Source organism: Diprion similis, chromosome 2 (genome assembly GCF_021155765.1).
Source record: "Diprion similis isolate iyDipSimi1 chromosome 2, iyDipSimi1.1, whole genome shotgun sequence".
NCBI classification, from domain to species: domain Eukaryota; kingdom Metazoa; phylum Arthropoda; class Insecta; order Hymenoptera; family Diprionidae; genus Diprion; species Diprion similis.
Window position 1 is genome coordinate 21,353,698 of NC_060106.1, and position 18,631 is coordinate 21,372,328.

An 18,631-nucleotide genomic window follows, 5' to 3' on the forward strand; every position below is an offset into this window, starting at 1 on the left:
TAGAAATAATTACGTGAATGAGGATTTTTGAGCATGATTATATTTGGTAAAACTCGCTCCGTTTGTTACATTGTGTACACATGATGTTAGATTATTAATATAATATTAACTACGTAATTACTGAAAGAGTATAATGTCTTACTTTTAAACGTTGTAGATAGTTTTTAAAGTTAGTAAATCGTGTACTGTATGATTGCTTCAATTAAGTAGTGCAAATGATGTTACGAATATGTGTTGTCGGATGACCGTAGGAGAATATGTACAGAAAAATGAGTATGAAACAAAGGGGGGGGTCATTTTGTTCCGATAATTGATTCAACGCTGAAAGATATCACCGGTTTCTTTTCGAAAATCGGTGGGGGTGAGACGACATATGACGTTCCGTGTTTACCGGATGGGTTGAAATTCTCCCGCGGACTAGAGGCTGCAAATATGAAACCACTGAGTCTTGTTTTGGAGGTTTGAGCCTCATTCGAAGACGTGTACCAAGGGGCAGCGGTTTGGTACGCCGGGTACAACGATTGTAAGTCTAAACTCTCGTCAGCAAACGTCCGTCTTTTCCGTTGTCGATCACTCGGCGATAGAGCGGCCAAGATCTGGGGTGCTGGCATTACTATAACAGAAAATCGTAATTTCGATCAGAGGAACTTTCGGCTTTGCGTCTTCGACGAATTTGACCGAGAGATTGTTAGAGAGATATACGTTAGAGTAACCGCTAACTTAAGGGTATCGTAATCGATTTCTGCAGGTCGATCGGATCCGGAAATGAAAAGAGATGACGTTGACTAGACCACAATTCTCTAAAGTTTAATAAAATCTAGACATCGGTACATAAGTATATTATATATAGCTCGCACCATCGTTGAGCTCGCACAACAGCTGTGGACAAGAGTATCACCTTTTATGATTTCCTTTCGTTGCTTTGAAACTCTAGGAATGTCAGATGTACAAAAATAACAGGATTTCGTTCCTTGGAAAACTGATGGAAGTGATACTGTATCATTTACAAGAATAAGAAATGGTAAAGGCTCGGGGAAGAAGGGGGGGACGGGGAAATCGTCCAAAGTAAACGATCGTAAAGTTATTTGGGGCTCGTTGTGTATCTACTCGCCTTAAGATGTTTGCAGAGTGATGTAAACAAAGTTTTATTGTCTCGAGGGTCGGCAAGTTTGAGTGTACATTGCACCCTGAATTCACGTATACCTATACATGTTGCACGTACACAATTTGAATTTATAAAATTCGCGTTCCCTTGAGTAAACTCGTAAATAACGAAGCAAACGTATACGTCAACTCGTATTGTTAGTTGGGTAAACAAACCCGTATGGTAGTCGAGTTACAGTACCGTAAGTTGCTATACCTGCGGACTGTAGTCCACCACTCCCAGGCAAGGCGTTCAAGCTCAAATTCTGCGTAACACTGATCTGCGTTTGGGTGAAGTGAAGATGATGCTGCAGATTGCGCAGTCTTCGCTGATAAGCGGCAGCAGCACGCTGCTGGTCCCCTATATTATGGACTTGTCCCTCGTTTGCCAATTTCCCGGACGTGGGGAGCCGTCCATGGTCATTGTTATAGCCGCTTCCGTGTGCCTGTTGCTGCCGACGGAGGGCAACTTGGGCTGCCATAACCCGTTGACGTTCGACAACCAAAAGGCAGCAGGGACAACGGCAGTCCTTCCATGCGCAGGATCTTTTATGACCCTTCAAACCGGAAATCACCCCGTGGTTTCTGCACCGCGCACATTTTGGACTGCGGAGACGATGCTCGATCGATGATGATGCCGACTGTCTCGTTGATGGATCGGTCGATTGATCCGTCTTCATAGTTTCTCCGAGTCTTCTCTTCAGGTAATGTGGGTACCTCTTTGCACTATTAGGTACCTGAAACCTATTTTACTTTCCTAAAACTCACGTTGCCTCCGAGTTTTACAGTTCCCCGAGCTTCTACTTGACTCAACTCGTACATACAATCATTCACCAAACCGTGTCGATATAGTGGCCACGGGTCTCACTCATCCGTAAGAAATCCCAGCTTTTCTAATCAACTTTTTCAGCGATACTATAATTCGTAGAGCTTGACACTGTAACACCGATTCGGATCGTTGGGGGATGCGTCGTTTACTCGAGAACTAGAACCTTGCGACTGGCTGACTCAACTGGTCCAGGTTTGTCGGAATTGCTCGTATAGATGAGACGTTGCAATGTATACCACTCAATCGGAGGCTGAGAAGACTGCGTGTTTTTTTTTTTTTATTTTTTTTCAAGGAGGAGGAGGTGTGGTGTTGCCGTTGCCTCCGCCTCCGCCTACGAAATTAAAAACTATTCTTAACCATCGGTATCTCTGGTTGGCTGCGATCTCAGAGAAGCCCCGCCACTTCCGGATGCTTCTCTGGGGCATCGGGCCAATCGACCCTCCAGGACTACAGTTTGTGGTTACGGGGTATATCACAATTATCACGCGGTCCTGGGGGGTTGGAGAGTCGAGTTATACCTACGCCTACATTATAATACAGTATATACATATACACTCATGTTTTCACGTCTTTTCGTCTCCGGCGAAATTCCTTGGATCCTCCACAATTTCCGAAGTTGCTAGTGGATCGTGTAGCTAGTCGATCAGTTGTTAGACAAGCAGTAATATCCATGCAGCCAAATTGTAAATAATCATTATTTTTCGGAAATTTAAGTTCAACATTGGTTAATGAGAAGTCGAGAAACAGGAAAAGGCTAGTTTTAGCGAGAGGTAAATGTAAATGATACTACAAGTCGTGAGTTTGCGGATGTCCCTTAATGAAATAGAAACAGCGGTTATAACAATTTTTGTATAGATATATACTTGGTGAAATAGTTCATCTTTCGAATAACGAAACCGAATTTAATTTGCCATTAACCTGAAATACAGGAAAACTTATATTTTCTAGAACCCCTCTGAGTTCTCGACCCTCTCTTTCATTATATTCTAAAAATCATTGGTCTTTCCGCTCTTCCTCTTAATGTTTTACGTCCCTAAAAGGGAACCAACATTATACTCATAGTAATATCCCTAAATAGTCTAATCCGATGATACACTTTCTGCAGAATAAGCCAAGTTGTGAATTCCAGCTACCTTCCTGATACCGCAATACCATATGTTGCGATATGACTGCCGCGGAATAAGACTTACAAAAATACAGTCAGTCATTGTGGACTTTGGGAAGAATCTAGGACTATAATAAGCATTCCTGTACCGCATAACATAGAGAGCTGGTTCGATTGTTAGTTCAGTGAGCTTCTCCACTCCGTTTCGAGAGGACTTGAAACCACTGTACAGTACACATCTTATTTTCCGACGACATGCCGTGAGACAATTGTGCATTATATCAACGTGCACGTACGCGCTAGTGTCTAACACCACGAGGCTGTGTGTCGTCGTTAAGAAAACTTTGGACTCCGCGCGTGTCCTCTTCGTTTAGCTGCGAGGCTGCCGAAGGCCTTGTATTGTTGGAGATTTGGTAAAAGGTGCTGCGGTGGTCGTTCTCGGTGTCTTCGAATCGCGGCTTGTATGCGCACTCGAAAGTCAAAACGTCCCGCACCAGCTGCGACCACATGGCATTCTTTCTGTGATCTGACTTTAAGAGCTCGTTAACAAGATCCTCTTATGCCTACGTGTTGCCAACACACAGTTAATATTAGTTTTCAGCTTGTTTTTCCAACGTATGACTGTTAGATGGACTTCCTTCCTCGCTAACCTCCTCCCCCCCTCACACCTATATATCTATATACCTACATACTCTATGGAATTTTAAATGCCACCCAGCTAATGTTGTCCCCTGATTGTTATTACTGCCCTAATGTTTCTCTGACGGATACCATGCGGCCGGTCGACACCATGGAATATACCTATACATAGTATACTCGGTATTATACCCACAACTCTGTCTTACAACCGATACGAATGGCAATGAAATATGCCATTTACACGTTGCAGAGTATTGGAAAATCTTCTTATGACCTCAGAGTCTGGTTGTCGGCGCTATTTTGTCATCGCATAATCTGAGTTTTTTATTTTGGTGGAGACAAATCATAATTATTCAGCTTTCAAATTACTCATGTCAGCATAAATTAATGAAATGCAATTAATAATACATCTGTTCTACCATCCACGTTCGAAAAAAATACGACCAACGATCAGCTATCAGCCTCGTTGCATTGGTTTGATTTTTTTCCACCAGATGACACGTTTCAAAGTAACAATTACAATAGTTATAATAGGTATAAAACATACTCGCCGTCGATTTTCTCAGTATAATGTATACATACATACATATAACTAAAATCTGCTGCGGGTGTTATTATAGTTTATGCGATTGGTGATTTGCTCCTTTCATTTTACATAGTATAGGCATATAAGCAAGACATGAGCTGTCATCTGGAGCGAAATTGGAGATACCTTCGTAAATGAAAATTTATGGGACTTTTTCCGGGCATTTAGCGATTCCATCATCCGACACATTGTCACATATGTCACGGGATATCTTTTCTTTTCTCATTTTTTCCCTCGCGTTCTTCTTGCTTCTTTTCTCCCCCTTAGTCTGTGAATTGTGACCTGTTTCCCAAGTCACCACGGGGACTGTCAGTATATAGGCCCGACTAGCTTCTGCAGGCTCGGGGGGTGTTTAAATATATCGATGGGAGGCACGCGTGAAATGCGACGGAGAATTTCTTCTAATGAGCGTGAATGACGCACTGTCGGTTTGACAGTTTTCACTCGATTCTCTTTTTCACGCCACTTTTCTCCCTCGTCTTGCACGCTGCAGTCGACACTCCGAAAAGTTGTTGCGGCAAATATGTTGACAGCCCATTCACCATCCCTACAACGATGCGTCAAAAGCCCCGTGACTAAAGGGAAAAAGCGGCGTGCTTACGTCTTTTTTAATCCCTTTCTTTTTCCCTTTTACTCACTCACTTTTGCCCGACGCTTATATATTCCTCGCCGCTTAAACTTTCCTAACTTCTTATCAATGCTCGCCACCGAGATGCGAGTGTGCTTTACATATTGAGAACATGTTAGTAAATAAGCATGTTCAAACTGGCAGTCAAAAAACCGCGTTTACGAATGAAAAATAGCCAAGCGTGTTCGTCGACCGGCGCGTAACATTTGAAAAGCTGCGACCCCGCGCATTTGTAATTTGTTTCCGGTACGTCAAAACTCTCAACATCCGAAACACTGCATCCCAATTTTTCTGCGGCTAAAAATTTTTATCCTTGTGAAATTTCAGTTCAATAAAAAACCGAAGGAAGAGCACTCGTGAACAGTGAACGCACAACTTGTCACTCGGGGAAGGCGGAATCATGACTCGGAACGATGGCAGTCTGCACCGCAAATAACATAAATTCACCCTTCTAGTTACAAGAAACAACCCCACCAAACGTACAACTAACCATTTTTATCCTATAAAATATGTTTATATGTTAAATGTGATGTGCATTTTTACGTGCAGCGGATCAAATAAGTTTCAACTTCACATGAAGCACACCTGTAATAACGCCCTTAAAGATGCCTCATTGCACGGCCGATTACCCCTGGTACCTCACCAAGTTTGCTGTCGGATTTGCGAGCATCTTTTTCTTCTACATGGGATTTTTGAAAGAAAAGTAAGTGCCTCGGAGTTCTGGCCATACATTTCTCCGATAGCGTTTCTTGTCATTGAATTCTGCAATCAGGGTTCTGATTCAACCCTGTTGATTATTCCTACCAAAGAATCCCTCAAATTCTAAATCCGCCGTTGAAAAAAAAAACATTAAATGTCTTATACATGCATTCTCGTTATGACAATTATAAGTGATGAAGTTCATTCATGATCGACAGACAATTTCTTTGCGTTTGCGGTCCAAGACGACGCCAGTGGGAGAAGAACGGTGAAAAGTGAGTGAATTCGTGGAGATTTTTATATATTCAAACACAATAATACTCAGTAAAATTCGCTGCTTTACAGACGTGCCGACCGGTGCATATGCAGAAAAGGGTAAGTTAACGAATTTCCGTTTCATATAATACTGAAGCCTTCCGTGTGGCTACATTTGTTTTTAGAGTGGTCATTTTTTACCGATCGGTTTTTTTCCGTAATTCTTTTCGTAATTGTGGGTTTTTTGTAAAACGCTCTATGCAGGAAAAGAATAACGAGACACACTTTCGTGGCCATATTAAGCGTTAAGTAATAAAGTGACACGCCTCGACGTAGAAAGCATACTGCCTCACAACGAACACCAACTGTTTGAAGTTTTACGATTACATCCGTTTCTCTCGGTTTTGACCCTTTGTTTCTTGGATTTTCTGTTTTATTGTCCTGCAGGTTCGGCAATCCGGTACGGTACGGATGCGGATGCCGAAGAAAGATCGCGTAAGTTTTTGACATCGAGCTAATCGTATATAATTCAAGTTTCGCTTGTCAAGATCATTGATGCCAAATTGAATTTCAGCTCTGAAGATTTCGACGAGAACAGGGCCGAGGATGGAAAGTCATCAATCGTTACTGACGCCGCTGAGTGTTGCTGCTCACGAAAACGACGATGAAACATGTATATCTACCCTGTTTTCTGGTGCAATTTGATTTGGTTCCTATAGCTTATTTAGTTATACTCATTTTCTGTTCAGCCAAATCTCCATCGTGGCACTGGAAACGCAATACGGGATCTTTAATCACGCGGCAGAACAACTACGAGGTAATTTATGATATAATGATTCTAATAACTGCATAATTACAGTATCGAAACTTCAAAGCTCATCTTCTGTATTGAAAATCCAATCCCGACGAAATTCGATCTCACCTACACACGAATAACGTAACGTAGGTGAAGATATCGTACATTGATTTATACCGACATTCTTCCATGTTAGACGAAAAAGGATCAAACATCGAGAATTACTGCTCTAACAGAAAAATGCAGCCGACCCGAGCGGTTTTCCGTTAAGTGTATCAGACGGCCCTCAAAAAAGACTGCGGCAAATTATTTACGGAATAAAGATTGGCTTCGTGAGGCTGCTACTACAATGCCTGACGTGATTGAGGAGGAAGAGGATCAAACCGGAGAAACAGTCGAGGATGAAATAGAACAGATCAAATGGCTGTCGAAAGGGGTGGTTAATCCTGTATGTACGAAATGCGGACGCTGGAACGACGCCTGCGTGTCTAAGCAAGAAACACAAACAATTTATAACGATGATCCGCAAGATTGTCCCAGAGATTCTATGCTATTTGGGGTCGTCAACGATCGCGTAAAAAATGGCCGATTCCCCCTTTGCCAGAAGCTCGTTTCTGATTCACAAACTTCAGATCAGCAGGCTTTGAATGGTTCGAAAAAATTTCATGTTCCCACAGCGCGTTGCGCAAGACAGAAAAAAAATACCTTCAAGAGAAAGAAAATCTGCTCGACTCGACCCCGCATGCTGCCGGGTCTTCTGCATCAGTATAATAATTACGAAGTTTCGTTAGACGCCTATCGGCCACCTAAAACAACACGGACAAACGACAAAAGTTCGATTATGCGGACAGTGGCTTCTGGAATTTACGAAATTTCACGAATTCTGAAGGACGGACTGGTCACGCTTTTTGCACAGAACGAAGACACTGATAATCCTGTTTCGAAATATGAGGGGCTCTCCTATTGCCAGGTCCCGGAAGACTCGCAGAACGAAAGAACAGAATCGGATATGCGTTGGGATTCGAATGAGGATAAAATTTTCACGGATCACATCTGGCAGCCTAATAACGACGATGATCTGATCACTTGCGACGGTTTATACAGCGCAGAAAAGCAGAAAAAAACGAATTCAGTATCGAGCAGCACTTCCAGTTTGCTGAGTTCCACTTCGTTCCAAAACGCATTTACACTCACGGAAAACTATGAGTGCGTGGCAAAGCAGGCGAATAACGATGACAGCGATAATTCTGAAACGTCAATCGTCAGGTTGAATAAATTGGATCAAAAAAGTTACTCTATACTTCCGACCGTAAACGCGGAGATGGAAAAAATGGGTCCAGATTTTGAAAACGAATTAGCATCCTCTACAGACGAAACAGACTACGATTCGACAAGTCGTCCCACGACGATTTCTGAAGGGATTTGGGACGGCTCTGACGAAGCGGAGAATGTTTCAACCCCGAGTGAAATCGAGGATTCGAATTCATGGAAACCCGGGAACCACAGAGATTCCGAATTTCAGTCTGACGAAAACGAGCTTCCCTCGACGGCAAGGAATCTTGTTGGGAAAGCAGCGCTTTACCACGGTTTCCAGAAATCAGGTGCGACGGGTTTGAATCAGAAGTGCGTAGAGCCGAGGGAAAACTTTGAAATTTTAAGAGCAGGAGCAAAGCGAAATGATCGTCGTCGATCGGGTTGCAGCGAGAAACCAAGGAGTCAAAAGTGCTGTGGCAAAAAATACACCAAGACAGAGTACAAAAGCGAACGAGCTTACGGAACGTTTGATAAAACACGCCTAGAGTATTGCAAGGAAGTTGAATCAGAAAAGATGACGTTAGAACCGGAGTCGGGACCACCCTGTTCGAAGATACCGAGATTGGTTCGACGCGCAGACGTCGAGGAGGGGCGAACCAAAGTTAGTTCACGATTCGATTTCTGTAAACAAAAAATGTATTGTTTCCGGTGATTGATTATACAGCGGTCTCGTTTCGAAGGCGTGCCTTCCGCACTCATCGTCAGTGTATTCCGAGGGGTTAATCACTCATCGATTTGATGTACACCCGATTTCAAGATTACAAGGATTTCAAAAGATTTCAGGGGTTTCAAAAGTATTCAAAATATTATAGATCATTTCAGAGGATTTTAAAAGATTACAAGATACTTCGTGGAATTTCAATGGATTTTTTCAAAGGAAAATTTCGACGATTTTAATAGATTTTAACATATTTCAAACGATCATAAAAGACTTCAGATGAGTTCAGATGACTTCAAAAGATTTCGATAGATTTCAGAAGGTTGCAAGAGACTTGATTAAATTTCAAAGGGAAATTTTTAAAATTTCAAAAGACTTCAGAAGGTTTCAAGATATTTCACGAGATTTTCGGGAAAGTGTAGACCTGATTTCACGAGTGATTAACCCCTCGGTGTATACACACCAACTTTTATCTAATACGGTATTACGTATAGGAAGATTCAAACACGATGCACGTATCCCAACCGAAATCACTGTTGCGTTCGATTTAAAAAATTGCAATTAGTTTTCAAATAATATGAGTACAAGATGAACATACTTCGATTGACTGAGATTTAACGACATTTACAACAATTATTGTATCGGTCTTTCTCTCGATTTGTAGGTTTCTAACAGTCAAGCCAGTAATGTGCAGCCCTGTCGGGATTGCGGGCTTGCAAGCTCTGGCGTCGAGCTGAGTTTCGTAACTAGGATCAAATCGAGTTCATCACGGAGGGAACCGCCGTCGCAGATCACTGGCATTAAGAAAAACAAGCATGCACCAGTGCGTCGCGATAATTATCCATATCACTCGTGTACCGCGGCTTCCAATCGACCAGCAACTATTTTTACGTGTAAATATTAACTTTCGACAGTGGAATTTGTAATTACGCCTATCGAAGTGGAAACTCAGATTCGAAATCGAACGAATGTTTTAAAAAACAAAGTTAGCTCACCAAAAAATAAGTAACAATATTTATCGTAAGCAAAATCAATAATATAACTGTAAGTGAAAATAACGAGAAACAAAACAAAACAGAAAAAGTGCTGTGATTGTTACCTAATTAGTAATTTCAAATAGAGAGATGTATACTAATCGTAAAGTATTGCACTCAAACTGGGTTGAGATTACACTTGTAATTTCTGAATTGGTTAACGGAGGGTGAAAATTTATGAATGCGAATAAACTAAGTTCATCTTTACCCTTGATAAACAGTTAAAGAGGGGGGATAACAGTAGCCCATCAGTGAAACTTTGCGTATTATTTTTGCGTTCGATCAATCCAAATAGTGTTTTTTTTTTATTATGTAGTAATCCGTTACAATTCGTACGGTTACCTTGGCACAAAATTAGACTTCGATGAGTGGTAACGGTTCTGGTTGTGGGGAGCGGGTTAGAGAAGAAGTTAAAAATCTGCGGAGACTCAATTAATACGCGTCTGGTTGGAAGTGAGGTTGACGCGTCTATAAGTAGAACGTGAGTCGTGAGGCTAGGCCATGTCTAAACCGCACCAAACCCATCACTCATATTCGTACATTAATATTATTCTGTCTAAAATCTCGTCCAGGAGTCGCGACTCAAGCCAAGAGAACGAATAATGCTCCTCCTTTTTACTAACGAGACGGCGACAGTTATAACAATAATAACGACAACCCCGGAAAGTAACTAACCGGTCTGGGTTTACATTTGTATAGACTTATACATTATTGCCCTCGAATCGTACATGAATGCCGATCTATAGACTAGATTTTTCGTTTCATTAACTCCGTGAATCATACTTAATTTGAGCGCGTTACTGATAGAATGAAATAGGAAAGGAAAATTATTTCTCAGGAACCTTTAAATCGACCATTATTTTCGAATACTTCTTAATCCTTGGAGACTTCGTGTAGAATGGGATTTTGAATTTGTGGATAAATTAATCGAAACACTCGACGTAGATGGCGTGGATAACTTAGAGACCGGAGATCTATCACGTTTTGGTCGATCAACGAGACGTGAATTTCACGGTGTTGATTACTTGGCCGTCTTTTTATCGCGCTGTTAAGATCTCTGAAAGGCTCTCTTTGTGAAGAAGACATTGCAGCTGCGGGTTCATTAAATTTTGCGCGCATTCCGTAGGTGGAGAAAGAACGACTTGAGCGACCGCAAGGAGCAGTAATATTTCGAAAGTCTCCGTAGGGAAGATGTTAAACGAGCAAACTGTCGGCTGTCAGTTCGTTTCACTTCTGACAGCTTCTAGTTTCTCATCCGTCACGGAGAACCGAGTCCCGAGAAATACGGCATCCTCGTCGACTGGGAACAGCGAGCGAACGCGAATATGGCGTAATCGGTTTATTTCCGTTGTTACACTTTGGCATAACATCGGTAAAGTGTGTAAACAATTTGTATAAAAGTATCAGGACCGTTAAAACTTGAGCCGCGGAACACCACGTCAGCGTTTAAAATCGCGAGGATATTCCATCGTGACAAAACGTTCGAGTTAGTATATAATAACTATTACTAAATCTAACAGCTGTTCGTTGTATTTTGGTGGATCGAATACTCGGTATCTGGGAGCAATTTTCGTTCACGAAAGCAGTCCGCTATCCATTGCTCGTCGAGAATCTTTGGCACCGATTCTCCAGCCGCAAGACTGTTATGAATTTCTGCAGGAATATCGCTGTTCTTCAAAGCAAAGATATGAGTCACGCGATTGTCAAGTATACCAGTAGCTGTTCCACCCATGAAGCGAAACTCCAGATTTCGTTGTTTATCGCTCGTACAAAAATATCCCACGCTGCCACGGAACACTGAGAACGGCGATGTTTCATGACCAAACAGTTCTCTGTCGATTTCCTTGTACTGCTCGTTGGTCAACTGCGAATCTTTTGCCTGCAAAGCAACACGGAAATGAACTTTTTCTATACGTATGGACTGTACCTACATAGGAAATGATAGCTCGGAGGCTTACCAATTCTGCAGCTCTTTCTAAGGACCGTTTTAAACTCTCTATATTCGTATCTTGTACATAACTATCATATGTATCATCGAAAACTGTTGACATATGGCTTCTGGTTGACTCAGTGGCAGATAGCAGTTCCCACGGGAGCCAAGGCTGGAGGCTTGCAAAGTTTTCTGGTTTTGTAGCACGCAAAAGCCACTCTAAATTAACAACATTGTACTTTTGACCCTGTATCATGTTTTTTACTCTGAGCTGAAAAATATTTAATTAGTATAATATGCTGATCGCTGCAACGGATCGATGTCATAATATGAGACTCATACCTTGTTAGCAGTTCCTACAATAGCGCAAAAAGTCTTTCGGCCAGGATGCTCTACTACACTTCCCCCATGCTCGCGCACAATTTTCTCAACGCTCTCCTTGGAGATGTCGTTGTTTCCATTCACGACACAGATCTCCTTGTCGTCTAACAGTCGACTGATACGTGCAACATCGGTCTTTGCACAAGGAGTATAGTTTAGAACTTTAATAGTTCTGTCTTTCGTCTTTCTTGGAGATTTTTCTGGAAGATCTTCCAGAACATCATGTTCGGTTGCATGACGTTTTGTCAGCTTTTGAATTACTCCACGATCCTGTAAAGTTGCATCCAACAAACACCAAGCGATAACTCAGTGAAACCTTCTTTAATTGACGTAGTGAAACTTTGCAATAACTTTACCTTTACAAGCGAGTGGAATTCCTCTGTTGTGCAGCATTCGCGCCAACTCTTCTCATCTCGTCTTCTGATTGCGACAACCCGAGGAAATCTTAAACTATATCCAGCTGGATAAGAGCTTGACCGCACCAATTCTGTGGCGCGTAACTTCAAGACTATAGAATTTTTTGGCTCAATCCACAAATTAGGTGGTTCATTCTAAAATTGCATCATATCCGCATATTTAGGTCTATTCATGACGAGCCAAACTTCACCATTTGATATTTGCACAAAGATTGACACATAGAATTTTTTGTAATTAATTTAACACAATCCATTCATATACAATGACGGTAGAAATATCTATGAATAAAGTGTTACCCTTGGTCCAACAACATTGTCAGGACATTTCTTAATCCAATGAGGATTCAATGTTGACAGTAATTCTTCCAATGCCTCTATCTTGATTCCAGTTCGCACCGAAGAGACTGCGTGAAATTTGAGATCATTCGTTGTTTCAGGATCTCGAGAATGCGTCACAGCAACAAGGAAACTGTTGATACAGCCCCTGAATCTCCCTTCTCCGTAATACCCTCCGACAATAACTAAATCTATGTCTTCTACAAGGTCCGCAGAATACTGTAAAATAATTACAGGTTTTTATGAAGGTTGTTAGTTTTGTTTGCTCTGTATCAGACCGCATGCTCTGAATGTGAGGGAGACGTTACCTCTGCCTTTATCTTATAGCAACCGCTACCCACACGGACCCCTGGTTTGTAAATGCTGTTACATTTCTTCAGAACAATTCCCTCTTCACAAGTATCCATACTTTTGTTAAATGCGTCCAGTAATTCAGCTCTGAAGAAAACGTTTGTGCAATCAGTCTACTATCTTTGCAGTGCAATCGTTGCAATTATTCTTAATTATCGTTTGAAATCTTATATTTGTTCTCATACTTGCTGCTAACTATTCTCGTTTGGCTTCGGACTAGGACACCTTTCTCCTCGACGAAAGCTTCCTTCAGCACCTTCAAACGTTCCGTTAAAGGTTCGTCAACAAGGAGCTTTTCGTTGTACATGATCACGTCAAAGGCAATAAAGCAGGGCTGGTGTGTGCTCGTTGGTGTCATTTTCTTCACGTCGAAACTCATTCCTTTGGATCCAAATCTCTGGCGAACCTTGTGCCACCCCATCATTTCACCATCCATAATGATAGAGCGGCAAGAAGGGTTCAACAATCTCGCAATTTTACCAGTCAGCAAACCTCCTGCATAAGACCAACAGAACTGAGATCTTACTTATTACGTCTATTTAAAGTCCGCCAAAATGTACCGAGGCTGACCTGAAGATTTAGATTTGCCATATGCTTCTGTGAAATTAAATGCATTCCTGGAAAAATAGCTAAACTGGCCATCTTTCATGTGCAGCTGGAATCTCTCCCCGTCATGCTTTGTCTCCACGAAATATGATTCTTGATCAGTAAAAAATTTACCAACATCATCAATTTTACACCTTTCCAGTAGCATTGGCTTAAATGGGGAGAAAATTTCTATTCGACACTTTATTCCAATGTCTGCATTCTGCAACTTGTCACAGACATCACGGAGGCTCATTGATACGTCGAACAGTTCCACCGCATCTGAGTGATAGGCTGAAAGAGCAATATTTTTATGGGAACAAGAACGTAATTTTTATTAGGGGACCTTTGAGGATAAAATTATACGCTCAATCTAATTCAACGTTTCATTTTTATGGATCAAAAAAGTATGTGGGAAATGACTAACCACTTAGAATTTTTTTCTGCGAAAGTCCAAATCTCAAATCCTTGAGAAGAATCCGGATCAGCCACTTTTGCTCAACCGCACTTAATTGTTGAATAAGTTTTTGAAATTCTCCATCTTTACTGATGTTGCTGGCGTTTTTCTCCGCAATACTGTCTAGAATCGTATTTACTTGTTCAACAGTCATTGAACTTTCTTGACATTGAACACGTTCACGCAAAATTGAATATGCAATCGCTGCAAAGTCTCCACCGCTTTGCTTTCCAGATATCGGAACTCTGTCAAATAACAAGCGTATTGAAAATACATTGATATCTTATGAGCTCAAAATAGAAGCGTACATCTTATGGATATTAATCTTGGATATTGAAGTGAAGCCAAAGGTAATTTACTTGTAGTGCAGTAATTCCTGAGCATCTTTGCTGGTCTGTCCAAGTCCTAAGACTCGTACATATAACTTTGCCAAAGCTGTTTGTTTCAGACCGTAAGCTCCACGCTCACGATCGTGCAGTGGCAGGAGTAGTCTCAGTATTGGAAAAAATGAAATGTCCTTGAATGTGATGGAAGTCATGTATTCACAAATTTTATCCATTTTTAACAAGACTGTATTTCGTTTGTCAATCAAATTACTTACCGCGTCTTTATCTTTCTCTTTCAATTTCTCACTCAAATCGCGACATTTCTTGATCAAAAATTCCAAGTGGCTAGATTTTGAGGCAGCTTGTGCTTTGAATATTCTATCGAGAACCGTACAAAAATCTCTGAATTTAATTTTTGAGGCCAATGTAAGCGTCATCTTCCTACAAAAAAAATTATTTTATAAAGTTGAATTTGAGTAATAACTCCAATAAATATGTCAAGTTATTCTTATTGCTGCAGAGCAGCCTATTTCGTAAATCAGTCCTTATGAGATACTGATAAGAATACGTTCTAAAGTTGTATTAAATTATCTTGAAACCAATACGTAGTGTGTGACTATAAACCATTTCTATCACAACACTTTGCTCTCATATAAAATGAGCCGTGTGCCTTCAAGTGATGCATACATGCACATAAAGAACAGATGCGGATAGACATGGTAAATCGTAGTGAGACTCTTTGATTGTTCATGTATTTTCTTCTTTATTTCTTATCACATTTTTAGAAATAAGTTAACGCACAATAGATATTTCACACAGTAATATAATCCTCCAGGTACATTCTGGCCATATCCTCGTTTTCTGAGTTAGTATAAATAAGATGAAGGTTGAAAGCAGCCTCTCGTTTCAGGTCCAAAAGATGCGGCATTTGGGAAACGAGACTGGACGGAGTTGATTCCAAAACAAGTTTGTAATGGTGAACGGCAGCCGGCAAAAGACCGAGTTGATGAAAAGCTCGAGCTGTATTGTAGCTAGTTTCCTGTTCACCGCCTTTGCCTCTCATCTGTGTATATTTCGTCAGAAATGCAATAGCTGAAAGGACAGGTCCTTTGAGTGTCTTTTGGGAGATCAATAAACTGATTTTCTAACTAGTATAAAAAGGATGACCTTATAGCTTTGGATACCTTGTATAACGAGTTGATTCTTTTTAACGGAGAACCTTTGACAAGCCATTTGCAAAAGTGTAACAGCGATCAATAAAGCCAGGAGCGCACTGGGCCCGACTTTAAACAAAGACACATAATCGTTGAGAGCATACTTGTATGTTCCGGAGACTAGACAGTTGTTGGCATGCAGAACATGCAAGTATGAAAAAGCTTCCACCCTTCCGAGTAGCCTCATGATAAACCTATTGTGTCTGCAATCCTCTGCCCTTTGGATAATGATATTCATCAGATTCCATGAATTTGATCTTCTGCAAACTCGGACCAATTCTCTAACTATGTTGTATCCGTGATACGAATCGTTATTGTGTATGCAAGAGATTAAACATAGAAATGTGATGTGAGAACTCTTTTTTTCAAATCTTTTTGACGTCATTGCACCAAAAGCCAATCTTTGGAACAAACCGTATCTTTTTTTTTTGCACGCCAGTTGGCACATCTGTAAAAATAATGAGAATTCATTCCTCAGACTCGGTTGATTCTCCACTGTGAAGCACGGAGCATTTTCATCCTCAAAAGTTTCCCCGCGAGACATGCGATAAAGTTGGAGGGCATCAAGGCGTTGTTTTACTCCTGTAGCTTTGGTCAATGTTATTAACTCTGCTTTCGACCTCAAAGAGACGCAATGTCTTGAAAGTAGAAGCATTCCAGATTGAAAATATTCATTGTAGCGTTTCACTTTTAGGAGTAGTACAGTTCTTTGGTAAACCACTCCAGGATCTAACAGATCTGTTTCTGGATCTTGTTTCAATACTTCTATAGCTTTGTTGAACTGTCCCCTAAGTTTGTAAAGCTTGGCAAGTTCAAGTCTCGCCCCCAAATGTTGAGGCGACAGCTGTCTCACCATCTCATAAGAATTTACAGCTCGCTTCAAATCTTTGCATCCTACCCAACACTCTGCATGCCTCAGCCAAACTGCTGCTAAACTGAAGTTTTTACTCTCGATCAAGGGTTCTAATAGCTGTAGCGCTTTTCGGAATTTCTTTTTACCCATCAATGCTTCGGCTACATCTAAAAACAAATCACCTGAAACTTCCGGATCTACTTCAGTGAGAAATCTTGGTAAGAAGGCATCAGTCCATTTAGTTTCGTTCAATTCAACGAGGGTTATCAGGAACTTAGCCTTCAAGTCCATTACAACGTCATTCGGTAATTCACACGATTCAATAATGGGATTCTCCTCCGTTACATCCCCTTCATCTTTAATTATTGAGCGCGAGTCTTTGTAGGTGATTTTAATGCTTGTATATCTTGTTAATATATCTAAGCATTTGTGGAATTGTTTCAGTGCGATTAACAATTCCGTCATCACATTTACCTCCTCGAGGGTGATGAGGTCAGGACATTTGGTGAAAAGTTGATCCATGGCTTCCAAAGCCTGTTCGTTATTGTTCTCTTGCATAAAATGTTTTGCCAAACTCTTTGCATACGCTAGAATATTCGCCCCATCTTCTGGTCCTAAATGATGCAGCAGCTTCATGTAGCCTTTCAAGGCTCCTTTTTTGTCTCCAATTTGATTTTGCAGCTTTGCGCGTTGCTTGTATAAACTTATGTCCTTAGGACTGGCTTGTATAGCTTTGGTAAAACATGTTATCGTTTGTCTTATGTTCCCGGACTCCAGCGATAATGTGGCTAGTTTAATCCACTGGTCGGCATCTCTTGGGCTCAAATGAGCGGCAATCAGTGCAAATTGTAACGATTTTTCTGGTTGATCATTTTCGTAAATCATTGCCAATGTATGAAATGGTTCTGGCGCACTAGGGACTTGTCTGTGAAAATCCCATTAAAAATTATTTGTAATTCGTATAGCTGAATTATTAGTTTCACAGTAAATATTCAGTCACTTGCCTAATTATTTCCATACACATTTGCGAAGCAAGGGATACCTCGCCTCTAGCAAATCTCAAATTAGCTTCTCCCATCAGACCTTGTAAAGCGGTTGGTAAAGTTCGCTTTTTTCTACGGTTTGGTTTTTGTTGCGATGTATTTAATGTTTTCTGAGCTTTTTTTTGTCCAATTTTTTTACTCGCGACAAGCTCATTTTCAAAAGCCCGCCTGAAATTTGAGAGTCTCATATGAAATATAGAATAATTCAATTTGTGCTGCGTAGATTGTCGAAAGAGTTCGCCTGAATGAAAAAATCTGATGTCCAAATGCTTTTCAAACCCAAATCATTGCTGCGTTGATCTTGCATCATTGGGACATTCAAAGTATTGGCAAAACTTTTCACTTTCCATCCTACCTGTTAGATTCAATATCAGGAGTTTCTGTTTCGATTCCTTCATCCATTCTCAAGGAATATTCAGAAAATGTTAGTTCCCCGTTTAAGAATTGCTTTGTCAAGCGGTCCTCCTCATCTACATGAAACCTATCAGATTCTTCTGGGTCGTCGGTAGATTCGGGATTCAAATTCTCTTTAGAAGTTACCGTCTCATTCTTCTGCTCTGGATTTATCACATTATTATCATCTCCTATTTCCTGAATTTCCAGTGCTTCAGCCTCAACAAACTCAGTCATGTCGACATCCATCCATGTTATGGCATTTTGATCCAATTCTTCTATAATTACTGGTGCCAACGAAGTATCACTCTCAATTATGACTTCACTTTCCGAACTTGAATCACGAGGCCCAACAATCATCGTTGCTGGCTTTTTCTCGGCCATGTTGACTATGAATAATATTATACCTGCAATCGAGTACCCACCCAATGATTTCTACATCAGTTTTCAAATAACGAAAACATGTTATGAGAAATAACAACCAAGAAATAATAACTGTACTGTGTGAATTAAAATTTAAGATTTTTATAGAGATTAAATAATTAGAAACATATAAAGGGCCCGATTCTAAAGTTTAAACACAATAGTAGCTTTTTGTACTACGACCAGGGCTGTGTGTGGCATCTCCGCAAAATTTGTTGACTCTGAAATAGAATATGT

General features: G+C 40.8%; 3 protein-coding genes across 3 annotated transcripts; all 3 read right to left on the reverse strand.

The window, feature by feature from the left end:
• Window positions 1–24: 24 nt before the first annotated feature.
• On the reverse strand, window positions 25–1,996 carry LOC124415015 (doublesex- and mab-3-related transcription factor 2-like). The gene is made up of 2 exons (XM_046896248.1): window positions 1,361–1,996; window positions 25–613 (listed from the first exon to the last, which is right to left on the reverse strand). Exons 1-2 carry the CDS (start codon window positions 1,821–1,823, stop codon window positions 294–296), a joined length of 783 nt encoding a protein of 260 aa, XP_046752204.1. The 5' UTR covers window positions 1,824–1,996; the 3' UTR covers window positions 25–293.
• An 8,552-nt stretch (window positions 1,997–10,548) lies between these two features.
• Window positions 10,549–14,909, reverse strand: LOC124414491 (DNA ligase 4-like). Its single transcript, XM_046895442.1, has 11 exons — window positions 14,744–14,909; window positions 14,502–14,659; window positions 14,113–14,387; window positions 13,671–13,979; window positions 13,286–13,592; window positions 13,058–13,187; window positions 12,711–12,968; window positions 12,354–12,548; window positions 11,959–12,267; window positions 11,645–11,887; window positions 10,549–11,565 (listed from the first exon to the last, which is right to left on the reverse strand). The coding sequence occupies exons 1-11, from the start codon at window positions 14,903–14,905 to the stop codon at window positions 11,200–11,202; spliced, it is 2,712 nt and encodes a 903-aa protein (XP_046751398.1). The 5' UTR covers window positions 14,906–14,909; the 3' UTR covers window positions 10,549–11,199.
• Window positions 14,910–15,205: 296 nt separating this feature from the next.
• On the reverse strand, window positions 15,206–18,388 carry LOC124414480 (general transcription factor 3C polypeptide 3). Its single transcript, XM_046895431.1, has 4 exons — window positions 17,934–18,388; window positions 17,540–17,746; window positions 15,653–17,460; window positions 15,206–15,560 (listed from the first exon to the last, which is right to left on the reverse strand). The coding sequence occupies exons 1-4, from the start codon at window positions 18,353–18,355 to the stop codon at window positions 15,280–15,282; spliced, it is 2,718 nt and encodes a 905-aa protein (XP_046751387.1). The 5' UTR covers window positions 18,356–18,388; the 3' UTR covers window positions 15,206–15,279.
• Between the last annotated feature and the right edge of the window lie 243 nt (window positions 18,389–18,631).